The following is a 19239-nucleotide window of genomic DNA, read 5'->3' as shown; positions in this document are numbered from 1 at the left end:
TTTAGATAAACTTGCAGAAGATTTCTGAATATGTATTTATCACTTTTTGCTAGCTTTTTTCTGGGCAAGATATAATAACATTACTGTTTATTGTAACTGTGAATCGGCTTAATGGATTTTGGAACTATTATTTATATATCACATTGTACATGTGGGACAGCTCTGGGAGGGTCTTCATCTTGATGCCTGCAGATATTTTAAATACATAGTAAGTAAATTTGGGATTAAATTTAATTTTTTTACTGTTTTCTTTTTCCTGTCAAATGTTTGGAATGCCTAAATGGCTTTATTTAAGTATTTTGAAGCAGGATCCTGGAAAAAAAAAGTGAAGGGAAAATTAAAGTCTTCCCCAACTTAAGGCCAACTATCATGACCTGGGTTGAAGACAGTCCATACAGTTGGTCTATTTTATATTTATATTTTACACTAAAATAAAATAAAACACATATAAATAAATATAAAATAAATATAAAATACATTTGGACAGTTGGATGCCAACATCCAAAGTGTAAAATTAGAAGACAGCTCAGAACTGGTGCAGGAGAAGACAATATCAGCTGTACAGACTCCATCTCCAATGTTGCTTAAGCATCCCACCCTCCCTCCAGCTTAATTTAGCTTTTGAGCACTATAAAGGGCTTACAATAAAGTTAATAGCATCCATCCCTTCTATTCAGCAGCTTCCTTAGGCAACAGACTTTGGGTTTCATCCAGCAAATTGTTAGATACCAACAACAGCCAGAATGAACTCTGGAGTGGTTACTATTATTTTTTGCTGAGGATCTCCTTAATCTAAGGAGACTAAATCAAGACCTCCATTCCCAAATAGTGATGCTCACTTGCTTCAAAATTTGTGTTATGCCTCAAAAGGGTGGAACATAGAATTCACACTGCAGTTGGGATGTTTCTTATTGAAGTTCTTGGGGGAGATAACCCAAGCCTATTAGTTTCTAACATCCTTTTGCAACCACAGAGGCCATATGCCAAAGTGTGATGACAAGCCATAGAAAGAACAAATTGCAATTTCCCACTGATCCTTAGGGGTAAACAGCTACAACAACAGCAAATAGACTATAGGATTAAAAAAAAATCAGTCGCCTGCCCCTGATTTAAGGTGTGACGTAGATATGCTAATTATACGCTGAAGCTTGTTCTCCCCACATCGGTCAACAAAATTCAGATTTAATTTTGTGCAAGCCATTCATCAGGTTTTAAAGCTTGCATTAGCCCATTTCAGTAGAGTTGTGGGTAAAGAGATACATTTCTGGGTTAGACCCTGGACTGGAGATTTCTTCCCACTCACCGTCTTCCTCTGTGCAGTTCCAGAGTTGACCTACAAAGTTGCTGATGTAACAATCTCTACAGGTTTATATATTAAATCTCTAGGCTACCAGCTCCAAAATGACTCTGGACAGCTTCACAAAGATAATTATATGTCTGGGAGAAAAGGGAGCAGACTATATAAAATGGCTTTCTCAGCATGCTGCAGCCAAATGACAAACCACAATTCATCAGTACTCAAAATTTCAAGTGATCAGCTTGGAACATTATAGAAGCTGAATTCTAGTATATTGGAGGGCATCAGGTTGGGGTAAAAATCTGATCTAACCAGACTTTTAAAAAACAGCATGTTGTGGGTACCCAATCATTATCTTAATAAGTGAAGTGTGAATCTACTCAATACAGTTTCTTTGGCCATAAGAAGCTATATGAAAATGGGATTTATGTTTTCTTAACCTAGGTTAGGATTGAGAATGTTGTATTAACCCAGATATTCTGTTAATTGACAGAACTCCTGTATCTACATCATTTTTGCATACAAAGAGGAGGAAGGATGTCATAACTCAGCTGGCCACCTCAGCATCTCTCTCTGTGCAAATCCACCTATTTGTCAAAGCTTTCTCCAAACACAAGCTAAGCTTCCTCAAGCTCCATTTCAAAATAAGTAGGCTGGCATATTTCCTTCATGCTGCCAAAATTGAGAGGAGAATGTTAGACCAATAACTACTTCAGAAAATGGCTAAGTGTTCAGTGGTCTCTCCTGAGTTTAAACATCAGTGTTGGAGTTCTGGACCTCATGTGAACTTCTTTTCGTCAAACTGAGGACTGTATCAGAATAAAAGAAAATGAAAAAGTTCCCAAGGTAACTACCTTCTGTTCCTGCTGCATACTGACATGTCTCCCCTAGCACAGGGTATGGAGCATAGTTCAGTGCAATGGACTGGAGGTTGAAGGTTGAACTCTTAAAGATTTTAGCTGCTTGTGGCAGCTCTTCCAAGGCCTTCTCATGAATGGCCTGTGTTCTCACAAGGTTGCCCAGTGGCCTCCCTTCACTGCATTGTCCGTCAGACCCAGAGCACCTTCCACGGAGCACCAAACAATTGGGGCTCTCTGTCCTTTGAGCAGGGTTGCTGGTGGACCCCACAAGCATGTTGGCTCCTGCAGTATGAGCTAGGGACCAGATGCGGGGCTTTTCTGGAGCTTCATAAAGTTGGCCTTGACTTCCAAGACTGCCTGTTATGGTGTTCCCCTTGTGGCCACAGAAGTCCCCTGTAATTGGTGAATGTTGCTTGGCACAAGAAAAGGTATGAAAATGACTGGCTGGGCTCCCAGTACAGCTGCTTTTCTCAGATTCAGTCAATGCTCGGCCAATTATGAGGCCATCCTGATGCAGGTGCTTCAGCTCATCCTCAACCTTCACACCTGATTCCTCCTCCTCTAAGTCTTCCAGATCACTCAGTTGCAACTCCTTTTCTTCTTTGCAGATTTTGGGGTCTATCATTTGAAACAGAAGGGATAAAGGACAGAAAACAGTAACCTTAAGAAGTTGATTAAGTGCAAGTCAAGTTGGTTTTATGCAGAGATGTCTCTAACTTGGTTTCTTAGGGACTACCACAAAATAATCAAAATGAAGCTGACATATTTTCCTAAGTATTAATGTAGCTCAGTGACCTGTCAAGGGGACAGGTCAGTTTTTCTTTGGTAGAGATAGGAAACTGAGTTATAATAAACAGAACCTTGTGATCAGATGAAAAGGGTCCCTATTTATAGATACCAGGGGCAGGGGCAAAGAAAGAAATAAGAGATTCTCCTTAAAAAAATGACCCAGAACAGGAGTTCTAAGTCAGGGCTGGGAACATGTGCTTTCCAGATGTTGGATAGCAAGTTCCATCATCCTTAAGGGGCTGTTCTGGCAAGACCTGATGGGAGCTGTAGTATACACTATCTAGGGGGCTTCAAGTTGCTTAATTGTGAATTAGAATAGGGGCATTTGAATGCGGGGAAGGTCACAGCTTCAGAACTCTTAGAAAACTGTTGATTTCAACCATACTTGTAGTGCTTGTGAAGTCATCTCATTGGGCTGCTGTGGAGTGTAAAATGCTGTACCAAAAGGACTTTAGGATGGAACTTCTCTTATATCCTATACTGCAAATTTATCTCCCATTTGTAGGAGAAAAAATGATACTACCTTTCTGCTCTTACCTTTGTCTTCATTTTCACTGCTACAGTCTTCCCCGTTCCTTTTACTTCCCTCTCTTTGCTCGTCTCCTGCTTTACTTTTAGGAGACCAGGTCATCTTGTTCTCCTTCTTGAGGCGCCGGCGGGCATTGGCAAACCAGGTGGAGACCTGGGTGAGGGTCATTTTGGTGATGATGGCCAGCATGATCTTCTCGCCCTTGGTTGGGTAGGGGTTCTTGCGGTGCTCATATAACCATGTCTTCAGTGTGCTGGTGGTTTCTCGGGTAGCGTTTTTGCGCCTGGATGAGTTGCTAAAGTCCACCGTTCCATACCTAATAGGCAGATGAAGATGAGTTGAGATGGCTTCTTCCATTGGCGAAACACAAAACTTCACAGACTATCCAAAGAAACAAAGAAACACAACTCCAAATGGCTGTATTCACACAATATGCTTAGCCTGATTGACTTCTACCTCTCTTCCTTCTCCTTCTCTCATTTGGGGGTGGGTTGGGGGTTGCACAATACATTGAATCTCTCTTAGTGAGGAGGGGGTTAGACTGTGATATATTTTCCCCAATCTGACCCTCTTCAGATGTGTTGGACTGCAACCCTCATTCTCTGCAGTCAGCCTGTGATTTGGGGACATCATGCCTTTTCTTATCTTCAAGGCTATCATGCCCAGAATCACAGCTTGGCCATTTGCTTGCATTCTGGAATGACATTCTGTCACACACAAATACGTATATAAACACACAGACACTTGTCAGCTGGAACAGGAAGAGTGCTGCCGTGCCAGATTTAAGTGCTGAATCTCTTACCTGTCATACTGGCCAAAAGAGTGATCATAAGAATAATAGGCTGCTGCTGTTGGCTGAACAATCCCTGCGTGTAAACCCGGTGAGCTGTCCTTCAGGTCATACTGGGAATTCTAGGCAGGGGGAAACCAGATAAAAGGCTAAGGGTGTGCATCCACCTCTTTTGCACCCCTTTTCCCAAATGCCCAATGTGGAAAGCGGGTTCATACATTGTACTGAGCTATCATGTGGGTTGTTTCATCTTTGGCTTAATGCCTAGTATGAAGGCAGCAGTTGTGGGTTATCAACCAGGATTTGTGATTTGGGGTCCTGCAAATCTAAATAGTTAAATGTATTCAACAAATATTAAGCAAACCATGATCTAAGGGCATGGTTAAGTGAATCGTGGTTTAACATGACAAGTGAGCTGAATCATTAATAGCAATCTCTATTAGCAGTAACACTTCCCATGGCCCTTCCTTAATCCAGATTAACGAACAAGCGTAATTGGGATATGCCTGTAAAGCTATGCTTATTAATTTAATCACACTTGAATCTGTCCTGGGATTTAGTTTAGGGTTGGATTCCACAGAGAGATCTGCTGTTTTGGAGAAACATTACACATCTAGACAAAACAGTAAAGTGCAGGAATTTACACTGGCAACGGTGATGTCCTATCAAGGCCATGATTTGTCCCGGCTGTAACATATGACTGTGAAAACTGATCCATTGGGAAGACTGAATAAAGAAAAAGTATGATTTGAAAACCAGATGAAGAAAAGCCAGTCTGCTCAGTCGAAACACTTGCCATAAAACTAAAACTTAAATACTAAATAATACCAAGGCAAAAGCTATTGAAGAAGACCCTGATGGCTGGGAAAATCAAAGCCAACTGAAAAAGGGGCTGGCAGAAGATAAGGTCGTTAGATATTCTCAGTGATGACACAGTGGTTGCCTGGGATGACAGTCTTGGTGAAATTATGGGGAAATGGGAAGTTGGACGTGGCCCGGTGACTGAAGAACAAGGGGGTTGCGTGGCAATAGCCCGACCCCTCACACTCACCCCCCAAACAACATCCCTTGTCATTTTCATGCAGTGTTGCCTTTTATGCCATTTCCCCTTCTCATAATTCTCGTTGTTGTCCTCCTAAAGTTGCAATCCTAAGTAAACTTAAAGAGCAAGACCCCAGACCCCAAGAATACAACTGGACTTGCCTCTGAGTATTGTTGGGTGGCCACGTTAAAATCTTAATGATGAAGTCCCAATTAGCTAGCCGTAATTACTATTTATTATTGAATGGGAGCAGGTTAAAAAATGAGTAAGACTTCTCTTTATACAACAGAATCAGGAGCTGTGAATCTAATCGCTTACTATAAAGTGATTGAATCCCACTGAATTTAATGGGGATTCAATCACTTTACGGTAAGTGGGTGAATTTAATGGGGCTTGTAAGCTTGCTTAGAATTGGGCATTTTTGACAGGCAGTTGGCTCAGGGCAGAGAGGTTTTCTGTTTTCTTTTCCTTCTCTTTCTCCCTCACTTTCTCTTTCTGTTGCTTTGCAAAACAGAATATCATTCTCCCCTTTTGGACTTTTATCTGAATACTTTGGAACTGATTTTTAAGAAGTCACTGGTGGACCACAGAGGAGGAAGAGGAGGAAGAGGAGGAGAATAGGCCCCTGCCTCCAAGTCATTTACAATCCAAAATTATTAATGGTCACCCTAACATCCTATCAGTGTTCCATTCTTCGTTGTCATTTTTTTCCAGGAATCCATGATTCAGTAGGTTTCCCTAAAGATAAATGTGGGTGAAGCTGAAGCACCCTGGGTAAACTGACCTGATCCTCCCATTTTTTTTTTTTTTGATCTTTTATCCTTTAATATTTTTATAAATAACTCAAGGTGGGGAATGTACCTAATACTCCTCCTTCCTCCTCCTCCTATTTTCCCTACAACAGCAACCCTGTGAGGTGGGCTGGGCTGAGAGAGAGTGACTGGCCCTAGGTCACCCAGCCAGCTTTCATGCCTAAGGCAGGACTAGAGCTCACAGTCTCCTGGTTTCTAGCCTGGTGCCTTCACCACTACACCAAACTCTCCTCTGGACTTCAATGAAATTTACTCTCTGATAGCCATCCTCAGGACTGTGACTCTCCAGAATGTCAGGCCCTCTGAACAGCCTCGTTTTCACGAGAGAATGCACCGCAGTACCTCCTGAAGCATAAATGCAGTGGAACCGAAAAATACTTGCTTTCAAGTAAACATCCATTTGGCATCCATGTTTCTACCTCCCTTTTCTATTGCAAAGATGGAATACAAATGGGCGCCTCCCCGGTCAGCAGGGACTAGCGCCTTCCTCTCCTGTTCTTCTAGCGAGCCTTTGGGAGCGGTAAGTTAACTCACCAGCGCGGTGTAGAAACTGGAAGGATCGGCGTTGTAAGGCAAGTAGTTGGCGTAACCCGGGTTGGCCCCAGCGGCTGCGTAGGGCGAGCCGTAAATCCCCAACGCCGCGTTGAGCTCCGTTCTGGATCCGGCCAGCAGCCGATTCTCGTAAGAGGTGCAGCCGAGGGTCGCCGCCTGGGAAGACCCGGAGGAAACGTCGGAGGCAGCGCGGGAACCCGAGGTACAGCACGTGGCGCTGGAAGTGGCCGAGACGAAAATCTGCGTTGGGGAAAAAGAGCGAAGCACACAGAGGAGAGGAAGAGGAAGAGGAAGGGGGAGGGGGAGGGGGAGGGGAAAAGGAAGGGGGAGGGGAGGGGGAGGGGAAGGGGAAGAAGAGAGAGTTCGGGGTTAATTACAAAAACTTTGATACTGTGAGCCCTGATAACCCCCCCCCCCCAAAAAAAAACAAGTTAAGCTTCCTTCCGAGTCAACAGGGAGAGATCCAGTTGGCCGAGAGAGCTGCGGTGGGTGGGTGGGTGAGAAGAGGTTTAGTAGAAAAGGTGGGAGCAAGAACGGATAGGCGAGGGAGTCGGAAGTCAAACAAAAAACTCATCCAAGAATTCCTGCCGTCCTAAATTAGTCAGCACTCGGAGAGAGCCGGAGGGTTTCCCCTCTCGCCCAGTTGAAGGGAGAAACTTCAAAGACGCCACCCCCTCTCCGCAAATGATCAGGCCAAGCCCGGGGAAGGTTTACACAAGGGAATAGCTGCTGGGTTCAGCCAGAGATGGGCTGGGTAGGGAGAGGAAGGAGGCTTCAAATAAGAAGGACGCCTCGGATGTAGAAAGAGATTAGGAAAAAAAAAAAAGGGGGGGGGGCTAGAATCAGCCAAGAAGATTCCCCCTAACCCCCTACAAAAGAAGGAAAACCGACTTGTTCTGGCCTCAGGTGTGCAAATAATCCGAGGAAGAGTGGGAGAAATATGGGTCGGGGATTTCAAAGGGCTTAGCGACGTTTGCAAATTGCCTTCTGCCATGCAATGTATTGCGTTTTTATATTTGTAGGGAATCTCGCTCACACAAGAAATCCATAAGGGCTCCCGGACTCCCGCTAGTTACCCCGGAATGGAATCGGAATGTCCCGGTTAATCCGGATTGGCGAGAGCCCACAGATCCCCGGAGGGAGTCCTGTTTCAAGTCGGGACTGACGGCCGAGCGAGCTGCAGAAGTCGGTCCAAACGTTACAACCTGCATGAGTCTTGACACCGACCAGACTTCTAAGTTCGTCTCTCAGAAAACCACCCTCCAAGCCACTGGATTTATTGGCCAAACTTTTACTTTCAATATTCCCAATCAATGCGGGGGGCGGCGGGGGGGGGGGGGAGAAAAGAAAGTGATCGATCCCTATCTGCTTACATGCGGAACCCTTTTGGCACCTGGCCGCTTTCGCTCAGCTGCCGATAACGGGGGGTTTAGATCAGTGAAAGTCAATCCTTTCCCGAACTCTTCCCCAAACGCGGAAACCGGCTTCCCCTTCAATTTGGCCGGGGGATAATAGAGATAGGGGAAGACGGGAGAAGCAGCGGGGGGCGGGGGAGGGGTGATCCTATTCCTGTTGAATCAATAGAACTGGGGCAGGAGACATGAAAAAGGCAGGCGCGCATGAACTGGGAGTGGGCTCCGGTCGCATAACGTTCAGGATCCGGCGCATACATGTATGCATTGAGGTCCAGTCGCGCACTTCCCCCCGGTCCCTGGTCCCTCGTCCCAGGATCAAAGCGGAGAAGAGCGCCGCCGCCCCTCTTCCTTCCAGCCGCTCGAAGAAACCAACCCAGAAAAGCCAAATTCTTAAAACCCCACTCCCCCAAAAGGAAAAAGCTGACACTTGGCCATTGAACCTCTCGCCAAAGAACTGGTCTGGTCCACCCATCGCTCCGCGCAAAACTGCTGCACTCACCTGGGAAGAAGCGCTGTACGAATAGCCAAACTGGGAAAAAGACATCGCGGCTGGCCAAGGTGGATGCGCGTGTGCGCGCGCGGGTTACCAAATCGAAACGCTTGGATCGGAAGTGAGGCGAAGGAGTGGGGTGGGGGGGAGGGCTCCCCCCGTTTTCTTCCTTCCTCCCCTTCCCAAATCCTCTGCCACGAATCTCCCCGTTTCTCCTCCTGCCCCACCTTTCACCCCCCCTCGTTCCACCCACTGTGCCACTTAATGGGGGGCCACGGGGGGAGGATTTATGCTGCTTGCTACAGTCCGCTGCTTCGGATTATTGAGCTGCTTCTCCCCTCCCCCACCCAGACGTCAGTGGCAACTGCGGGCGAGCGCCGGGCATCTGCGGGAAGGAGGCTTCCAGCCGCCCCCCCCCCGAGGGCCCCCCCGCCCGTCGCCTCGTCCTCCTCATCCTGATCGAAGCTCCCCGGAAAGCATCGTTAGATGCAAAGATAAGGGAGAGGGCTGGAATTGGGGCGGGGGGGGGGCGAAGAAAAAAAGCAAGCCGCAGCTCCCCAGCACGGGGCAAAGAGTTTGGGGGAAGGGCCAGGAGTTTGCTGGCAAGGAATTGGGGAGGGAGGGCAGGGGGAAGCCCGCCCGCCCGGTGCAGAGGGATAAAGCGTCGAGGCAGGCGACCGCCCAACCGAAGGCTGGACGAGCCGGAGCTGGGGAGCCGAGTGACGTCAGGAGAAAATCCCTAATTTTTTGCCAGTCAGCCCCGGAATATCGCCAGCTTAAGGACGGGCGGAGAGTGCGCGTCATTAAAAAGAAAGATGAGGGGCAGGGAGCTAAGCTTGCTTACACGCGGTTGGTCTCTAAATTGCTTGGGGGGTGGAGGATTAATCTCCCCTCCTTTCTTTCTCCCTCCCTCGAGGAAGCCCTCGTGGGGTGGGGGTGGCTTCCCTTTGAACAGAATCCAAACTTACGCTTCTCCATCAGAGGGTAACCGGGCAATAATGCCTAACCTAGAGGCACAGGGTACTTGGACCTACCTCCCTTCCTTCCTCCCTCCCTCCCTTCCTCAGAACTGATGGTTCACATCTGACCTGAAGAACCAGGAGGTGGTTAAAAAACGCGAGTGAAGCATAATGAATAAATTACCATTGGCTGTGTTCTCCCCATTCGCTAAATCATGGTTTATCAGCCGCATTGGTGAGGGTCGCACAACAAGCTTAAGCACCGACCCGCCACGTTTATCTTGAACGGCCTCGCCCAGCTTTTCACGGGAAGGACCCGCGCGCATCCTGTTCGGTGCTCTGCGGGAGCTTTGGGTGTTCTCCTGATCCTGGAGAGTTCTCCTCTCCAGCTCCAACCCAACCCCCAGGGACACACAATCCCCAGCCAGGCTCCCTAGCGGACCGCCGCCGCGATCAGCTAAGCTTCTGCCCCGCTGCCAGATCCGCACTCCAGTTTATCACCGGAAAGGGAGCAAAATAAAACTGGAAGGAGATAAAGGAAGATGAACGGAAGCGAGGGGACGCCTTGGATTTGAGCCTTTTGGTGTCTGCTCGCACCGAGTCCGAAATAAGGCAGGAGTCCGTTAGGGCAGAGACCTTTCCGGCGCACGCTGGAAACGCCCACGTGGTCAATCTTGGCTCTCTTTGATTGACTGATTGACTAGAAAATTTTATGTCCCCACTTCTAGTCCCCCCTCCCCAGGGAAGTTATCCTGAAAGTCTAAGAGGCGGATTCCAGAGGAAGGGGCGTCCGTAGTGTCTCTTAGTTTGCAGTATCTCTACCCCAACCCCCCACCCTGCATCTTTTCACTTTCAGCAGGCAACACACACAGTATAACTCCTGGTTAAGGAGTTGTATGAATGTCAAAGGTCCCCCCCACCCCCGCCATCCCAGTGTTTCTCAACCTTGGCAGCTTGAAGATGTGTGGACTTCAACGCCCAGACTTCTGGGCGTTGAAGTCCACACCCGAAGTCCAAACAAAGTTGCCAAGGTTGAGAAACACTGCTCTGTCCTATTTGTCAATGGCATCTAGGACTGAGTTTGGTTAAATGTTTTCCTGGGCTACAAGGGCAGGGCACCTAACCTCAGTTTCCCGCTTCCATCCTGGAAGGAGGAAAGGTCCCATGCACAAATCAACTTCAAACACTCTGCCGGCAAACCCAAGGGCAACCCAATGCTACCTGCTTGGAGAGGATGGGGAAGTAGAGTTGTCATCTGAAGGACATCAGAGAGCTGAGCAACACCTCACCTCAAAGCTAGACCCAGGCAACAGGCCGAACCTCAAAAGCTTGGGAGACAGGCACCTATGGAAGGGCCACCATCAAGGAGGACATGGTTAAAATGAAGAAAACCTGGAGGGTGGCAGGAAGGATTCTGCTACCTTTGGGGTTAAGGACCCCACTGGACTTCAGTTCCCATCGTCCCATATTCAGGGCTGACACAGGACTGTAATTCAACGTCTGGAGAACCATACACACTCCCTTATCTCCTCCATCAGCTCCAGGTATGTTGGACTACAAAACCCCTTCATGACTGAGAATGATGGGATCTTGAAGATGTAACCCAAGTTTGTCCAGCCAGAGATCCCATCTAGTCTCCTTGTAGGTTGCATAGGCTCTGCCCATGGAGATCAGTGGAGGAGGAGAGCAAGTAATTATTGCATTCTGATGAATACTGTAAGAAAAGGAATGGTTGGTGTTACTGCTCAGATGCACAAGATTGAAATTATTATGGTAGCTGCTGGCCGTCCATGGGATCATCTGAGATTTATATCTGACCATAGTTGGTGTAAGCTCATGGCAGGAAGAGGGGGTGGGGAGGATCTATTATTCCTACATACCACACATGTATAGTTACATATATGCACATATGTATATGTGTATGTAGAGAGCCATTTCACTCCTCATCTTCCTCTTCCTCTTCCTCTTCATCATGATCAGCTTGAGCCGGTTGCGCAAGTCCGAAATCTGCCCGGATCCGATCCAGGGAGGCGACGCAGAAGAAATGAAATGGTCCTGGAAGGCGGGCGGGGCCGTCCTGGGCAGGCCCATGCCTGGGGGCGTCTCGGCCTCACTTAAGAACCGCAGCGGCCTTGGTTCACCTGGCCAGTTCAAGGGGACGCAGCCCCGCGAGTTTGGCCCGGCTCTGATCGCCGGGCGCCGAAGCTCTCCAGCAGGAATCCGGAGTTGAGGCGCACAGGGCATTACTCCCGAGTGGGAGCAGATTGGCCGCGGCTGAGAACCAGAAGGCACCTCTTCCGCTCGGGGGAAGTTCCGAGCCATCCTCCTGAGCAATTCGGAGGAGCCGCCGCCGCCGCCGCCGCCTCCAAGAAACAGAAGCGACTCCGGAGTCTTTCCTCGCTAAATGTGAAAAAAAGGACCGGAGCATCACTCCTTGCAAACTTCTCTGTGTGTGCATAAAGTCAAACCAAGAGGCCTTAATTCGGCTCACTTTCTCCTTCTAAAAAGTCTGCAGTGCTGAATGCGTGACAGAAAATATGCACGCCACCCGTCCCCACGACTAGTCCTTGCGCGGCGGAGTCGCTTCCCCCGCGTCCTCAGCTTTGGCTTCCCATTTCTGGGCCCGTTTCCAATTCGGGTTGGGTGTCCTGGATCTGCTGGCTGCCTTCAAGTTTCAATAAGGGGCTTTCCCTCGCCTGGGTCTCTTCTCCCTCCCAATGGTGTGAACCGGGCTCCAGAAACTGACCTAGCCAAAGCGCGCGCGTGCGCACACACCCACCTACCCACTCAGAGTCACGCGCCGCTCGTTTGTAACAGATTTTGAATGGGAGAGAATTCTCTTCTACCCCACCGCTGTTTTTGCAGCAATGGCCGTTTGGATCATATAAATAAGCAAACAAGCAGATAAATACACTGGATCCTGTAACTTGAAGACGTGTGTGTGTGTGTGAGAGAGACAGAAAGATATTAATATTGTTTTTAAATATTGTTCTTAAATTCCATCCAGAATTGCATTTGCAAGAGGGGTGGCCAGACAAATCGAAAGAAAGAAAGAAAGAAAGAAAGAAAGAAAGAAAGAAAGAAAGAAAGAAAGAAAGAAAGAAAGAACAGATGTAGTTCCCCGCATCCTCTAGGGGTGGCGCTAGAAAGCTGCATGTGGAGACAGAAATCTGATCAAAGGGCTTTAGATCCAGATTGGAAAAGGAAGGATCTCCCCTTCTCTACCCACCTTCCCCCAGAAAAGAGGAATAAAAGAAGTCAACCTGTTTCTGTAGGGAATGCAGTACTGTTTGCTTTGTCAGGTAAAAATTTCTCCTAGTGCCACGTTCTCTCTCACTGAAATTTCATTGCAAACTTTATTATCCCTTTCTCTCCACTTTCCTATTCTAGTGGGCTTGTGGAATCTTTTTAGGGCTGTTCATTTATTCAATCACCCCCACCCCTGCTTCTCTACAGAAAGATATTAGGCTGTAGAACAGTTACCTTTTATAAAAACAACCCCCCCCCCCAACTTTCTATCTTTTCAGATTTCTTCACTCAGACATCTTCCAGATGTGTTCTGTCATAATTCACATCCTTCTGCTTGGAAGTAATGGGAACTTGAGTTTATTACATCTGGAGGGCACCCATCCAGAGGACACTGCTTCATTTCAACAGCAACCTTAATGTTGATACTAGAAAGTATCATCTGCTGTTGGTTTTGCAAGGCAAGTAATGGGCTTAAGCTGAGAGCAGTGAACTACAACTCCCAGCAGCCCCAGAGAGAAAAGTTACTGGTGAAGAATGCTGGGAGTTATTACTATATATGTGTGCCCAGATATCTAGATGGGCACACATTCCTCAACCTTTGTCTAGGTCAGTGTTTCTCAACCTTGGCATCTCTAAGAAGTGTGGACTTCAGCTCCCAGAATTCCCCAGCCAGGATGGGTCCACACTTGGTAGAGTTGCTTAGGTTGAGAAACACTGCTCTAGGTGAAACCTTTCTTCTGTTGGCTAGGTTTAGCTCCAGTAAAATCTGTTGCTGAAGCTTGCTCATCCGCTGATATCACAGGACATCACAACTCCTTAAAAATAAGGAGGAATTTGGTAGCATCTTTTCCAACTAACAGATTTCAGAAAAAGTGCTACAGACTTCTGATGTTTGGCTGCCTAGCTCTCCTCCTGCAATGTCTAAACTCCCAGATAATTCATCTGCTCAACAGAGTACAGTATATAAACTGTCATTAAGAGGACCCTTGGGTGAAATCATGGCTAATTATTCAATGGCATAAATTCCTAGTGGAATTGTATTAATTATAGGGAAATAAAATTACTTGTTTTAAATTACTTGGCTCTACATGCATGTTCAGAATCTGAGAATATATTGAGTGTGTGCCCACGTTCTGTGTGTTTGTGTTTCAATAATAAACACGCAATGGAAGAATCAGACGTGTAAGGTACATATCTAACAGACTTCTAAATATTTTAATCATGTGTGGTTCTCTTCTAATGTAAGATATAGCAGTTTGCCACACACCGTGTTGAATTTTTGACAGCTACTGTGCATAGTATCTTTATTTGGATGTCTTTTTCGTAAATCCAATGTATTTTATCTGCCTGCCTCTGATCTTTACGAACAAATCAGAATCCTGAAACCAAAGCTGTGTTCTACAATTGAGGGAGGGGGAGAAATCATTTTTTTGTGTGTGTGATTTAGATAATGTAAATCACTACATTCATTAATTTAAAAAGTAAAGGAGAAAAAGGATTAATTGCCTGCAAGATCTGGCAGCTGAGGGTACCTTTGTCAGGCATTGCAATTAAATTCTTTTATTGCCCTTTAGCAATTTTTATCTGTGCTGTAATCTATGTGTATATAGATAACACATACACAGACACATACGTGTAAATGAGTTTTGTATTATTTGATCACTTTAAATTATCCTTTGCACTTTTGCCGTGTGTTCCTAAATCTGTCACAACTTCTAACTCTCCTTACCAACTACTTGATATGTTTCTGTGAGGTTTCGGAATTCACATTATCTTTTGCGTCTTAGTTGTTCTCATGCTGGTTATAAAGAATTTCTCTCATGTCATTTAGCAGGCTGGGAAAATAATCTGTTAAATATTATGAAACCTTTCTGTTGGAGGGAAACAGTTGTAAATCCTGGCACAAACCCTTCATTAAACAATTCCGGTATTCCAGTCTCAATTTCCCGGTGAAGGGGGAAAAGAATGATTTGGGGCTGTCTTTAAACAATTTGATCTTGAAAAATCACTATTGATTTGGATGGGATAATTTAATATTTAATTGTAAGGACAACTAAGGTGTGATATGCACATGTCAAAAAGCCATGGCTATTTATTTATTTTTCAATAAATTTGGGTTAACCAACAAGAGTTTTAATTTGCAACCCCCTGAACAGGAGGGTGAATAAAACAATAGGTGAAGCAGTATAGTAGCAGTAGTAATAGTAATATGACATTATTATAATTACTACTACTACTACTCTACTACTGTTGGGACATTTTGTGGGAAGAGACATAAGATTGGATGTCACAGGCTTGACATTCATAAGGGGTTCAAAATACTGTTGTGAGCAAAACTGGGGTCTGCGTTCAATGCCTGGGCTTCATGTCTGAGCATATATTGCTGGGTGGAGAAAGGGGAGATGCTTCTGGTCGATGCATGAATAAACAAGTATATTTGGACAGACCTAATACATAATTTATACTGATCAGTCACCTTCAATCTAGCTGAATGGAACCCAAATGAACATTAATTTTTTTGACAAGCTGGAGTCTGTGCAGGCTTACTTGTGGAACAGCTCTGATTGTTGCTGACTTATTTTAAGAGTAATCACCCACCAGAGTTATATTGATCTGTTTGTTTGTAACCCTGCACACTCTCAGAAGCCAGCCTGCAGTTGCTACCTATACTAGAAAAGGCACAGAAGCATAGATAGATTAGATAGATAGATAGATAGATAGATAGATAGATAGATAGATAGATAGATAGATGGATGGATGGATGGATGGATGGATGGATGGATGGATGGACAGAGAGAGAGAGAGAGAGAGAGAGAGAGAGAGAGAGAGAGGTGGGTGGGTGGAGAGAGAAAGAGATGGATGGATGGATGGATGGATGGATGGAACATCACAGCACAGTTTATGACACCTCCCTTGAAAGAAAAGAATGTGGTCTGCAGGGACCTGTCAGTCAAGGAGAAATCTGGAGCACAATTTAGAGGAGGGACCATTATGAGATGATATTGGAAATACACGTTCCAAGATCATTTCAAGAGGAAAAATACGTTTCCTGTCATTTCACTGTTGCACTCTAGAAATCTGTGATTTATTTTTTCCTTAAGTACCTCCAGCTCTTTCTTCATGTTCTGTCCCTATGTTCCTTAGAAGTCAGGAAGTACAGATCAGACAAAATCCATCAGAGGCTGGGTTTTGCTGCGCTTTATGTAGACTGTTCTATCAATATTTTTGTGTTGATTTTAATGGAGAACCATGATTCAGAAATCCAAATCCATAGCTACTTGCAGCAGCCCTTAATGTATAGAATGCTATAACCAGCTTTCCTGATTAACTGCTCTCTTGAGTGAATGTTTGATGCTAATGGACTTAGTTCATTGCCAGTTTAGGAGGTATATTTTTTCCTGCTTGATATTCAGTGAGCAAACATTGTGTCTTTTCATTCAATGTACACAGTTGGATTGATTGATTATGTGCCATCAATCCTTCTGTTTCACTGACCTAAAAACATAAGCCTGCCTTCATGGGGAAGGTGCCGTACTCCTGAATCATTTTCTGAACTATCCTTTTCTGGATTGTATCTAGCATCTAACCCGTATGTATAAGCCAGCCAGTGAGCCATGTAGGAGCACCTTCTCTGTTTCTGGGTCTCTCCTCCCCTCACTTCCCTCCAGTCTCTGCCTTCTGCTGCATAACAGGGAACCAACTGTGGTTGTCTCCCTACTGCTATTATCATACAGAGGAAATCCTCCAGTATCTTCTTGGAGAAGACTCTGGAGGAGATAGGGCTGGACTTGTTGAATTCTTAAAGGGTTGTCAAAAAGAAGCAGAAGTCTGTTCTCTACTTCTCTTCTGGGAACAGTGAGATTTCAGCTAAACATTAGCCGAAATAACTTAATTTTAACACCAGTTTGAGACAAGCAATGGGTGATGTCTTCCTAACTTAAGGTCTTCAAACAGAGATAGCCATCTGTTGAGGATCTTTGAACCCAGGTTTGCTACACAGAGCAGAGATAAACAGTAGATGGTCCGCAAGGCCCATGCCAACTCTGTGGCTGAATTCATGTATGGTGCTACGCCATCATTTATTTAATCACTATTTGATCACCCCAAATTGACTGGAGTCATGCAATATGCTAAACCAAAGCCCCACCAAAAAGGCATTGTTTATAAACAGGCTGAGTTGACACAATATGCTAAGGCAAGCACCAAACAAACCACATTATGGGCAATTTGAGGCTGGATCAGTCCCTTCTTGGGGTTCTATAGTTGAACATTGGGTTTTGATTATATTTCTGTTGCAAACTATTGTTTCTTTTGGCCCAGCTAATGACACAAGGAGTGTTCTGATGTTCTTCCTCCAAATGTTAAAAGAATATTTGATAAGAATCCCTGAGTCATGCAGTTAAGCCTTCTGTTATCTGCTAGATGACTCGAGCATATGAGAAGAAGTGCTAAGTATATTCATGAAGATCCTCCCTATTGTCTGTGTCTGTATTGTGATATGCACACATAAAGCTCCTTCTCTTTCCAGCTGAATATAATAAAGTGTAGCACTGAAGGGGCAGACACTCTCCTTGCACCTTCTTTGTGGGTGTGTTTGTGTAATCTGAGCTCCAGGAACACAGTATGGCAACCTTAGTCTCTTGCAGTGCAAAACAAGCAAAGCCACCATTAGACGTGAAGGCCTGGAAAAGTTCAGTGCGTGCATCCTCCTTGAGATCAAATCCAGAAATCAGTCAATCAATCAAACAAACAGAATGGCCATCACAAATGCTTTAATTCTATTTTAGACTTGAGGACCAGTCGTATGGAACCCGCTAAATTTGGAAGTAAAATCTGGTCCAAAGTTTGGGAGTGTTCCTAAACCTCAGGGATTCTTCTCTAAGCTTGATTATCAGTTTTTCTTTTTATAAACATCTCTTTTTTGTTCTCTCTCTCTCTCTCTCTCTTTTTCTGCTAATGTATACAGTATGTAACATGGAAGGTTCATGGTATATATACTGACAGTTACAAGCTTCTACTCTTGGGGATTCTGAGACCATTTCTGTTCCCACATCCATGCAGCTCTAATCTACAGTAAATCTTGCCAAATCAATAGATTGGGGTGGGGTGGGGTGGAGAGGAGGATCTCAGAAGTATATCATTTTTAAAGGGGGAGAAAAACCTCACAAAGGATGTGGCCATTACAGGCAGAGCCTCTTTAATACCTGTATCTCCTTGCAATTACAATTAAAAACATTCCGATGATAAATCAAGTGACTATTGCCTTTAAGGCTTTTAACTTTTCCTCAAAGTTCAAACTGGCATTCCCCAAAAATGTGCCAAGACTTTCACAATATATTTTATAGACGCATAAATAAATATGACAATTCATCCAAGCTGTATTTCTTTTCATATTTGATGACAATGTATTATGACATTCTCTCATTTGGTTCTAGAAAAAATCTCTAATGTGCTTAAAATCAGATTTCAAACTCAGTGTTTTATGGGAAAAATTTTCTATTGATCATCCATTTAAAGACACCTTGAGGGTGATTCATATCCAGCTGTTTAACAAGAAAAGAAAGATAGTGAAAAAGAGTATAAGAGGGCACCGGAGAATGTTTGCTTCTGAATATACAAAGTAGGACATAAAAAATGCAGTTTTGCACCTTAGTTTTGTAATGATGACTTAAAATATTTCCTCTGTACTCCTCTGTTTCAGTATAAGTCTTGCTAGTACCATCAGAAATACTCACCACCCAACCCACTACCACCCATCCAATAGAAACTATGAAAAGAATAACACGGCTGTACATCAGAAACATCTCAGAAACCACCAACAGACTGTTACAACCGCATGGCATCACCGTAGCACATAAACCAACTAAAATGCTTCAAAACATATTAAGTAACCCAAAAGATCCAATAGCCCAAGAAGAAAAAACAGGAGTTATTTACAACATACAATGCAAAGACTGTAACAGCCACTATGTAGGACAGACAGGCAGAAGACCAGCAGAGCGCATCCATGAACACCAACTAGCAGTCAGAAAACATGATGAGAACTCCTTAATCTCACAACACATGGACAGACTCAACCATGGTTTCAACTGGGAAACGGTGAGCATCCTAAACCAAGCCAAATCCAAAAACGCCAGAGAATTCCTGAAAGCCTGGCACTCAGACAAAGCAGCCATCAACAGACACACAGAGGTAAACAACATTTACATACCATTCAAAAGAGACAATAGAAAAGCCAGAAGACCAGTACACTCCCTTGCCAGCAATCAACACCCAGATATGCAAAAATCAACACTAGATTAACACCAGATGAACCATCAAACAGCACAATACACCCTAATCAAGGAACTGTTAACTCAGGCAAACAACCAAGCAGCAAACAACAGCCCAATCAAAGAACTCCCAAGGAGAGGACAACACCCCCACCAACACAAGCAGGGCAAGCCACGGTATAT

The 19239-nt window shown here is 45.0% G+C and overlaps 1 protein-coding gene across 1 annotated transcript; it reads right to left on the bottom strand.

Annotated features, from left to right (window-relative positions):
- Positions 1-2047: 2047 nt before the first annotated feature.
- On the bottom strand, positions 2048-8630 carry IRX6 (iroquois homeobox 6). The gene is made up of 5 exons (XM_063313109.1): positions 8586-8630; positions 6654-6911; positions 4278-4387; positions 3484-3791; positions 2048-2775 (listed from the first exon to the last, which is right to left on the bottom strand). Exons 1-5 carry the CDS (start codon positions 8628-8630, stop codon positions 2048-2050), a joined length of 1449 nt encoding a protein of 482 aa, XP_063169179.1.
- Positions 8631-19239: the final 10609 nt, after the last annotated feature.

The sequence above is a fragment of the Candoia aspera genome, chromosome 11 (genome assembly GCF_035149785.1).
Source record: "Candoia aspera isolate rCanAsp1 chromosome 11, rCanAsp1.hap2, whole genome shotgun sequence".
Classification (NCBI taxonomy): Eukaryota; Metazoa; Chordata; class Lepidosauria; order Squamata; family Boidae; genus Candoia; species Candoia aspera.
Note: the sequence above shows the minus strand (reverse complement) of the source record. Positions and strands in the feature narration are given on the sequence as shown.

Bases quoted from the DNA above. Each gene is read 5' to 3' on its own strand.
- IRX6 (XM_063313109.1), bottom strand. From the start codon at position 8,630: ATGTCTTTTTCCCAGTTTGGCTATTCGTACAGCGCTTCTTCCCAG. The intron at 6,912-8,585 runs GTGAGTGCAGCA...TCCCCAACGCAG, and splicing joins CGTACAGCGCTTCTTCCCAG to ATTTTCGTCTCGGCCACTTC. The intron at 3,792-4,277 runs GTAAGAGATTCA...TCTGCCTATTAG, and splicing joins TCTTTTGGCCAGTATGACAG to GTATGGAACGGTGGACTTTA.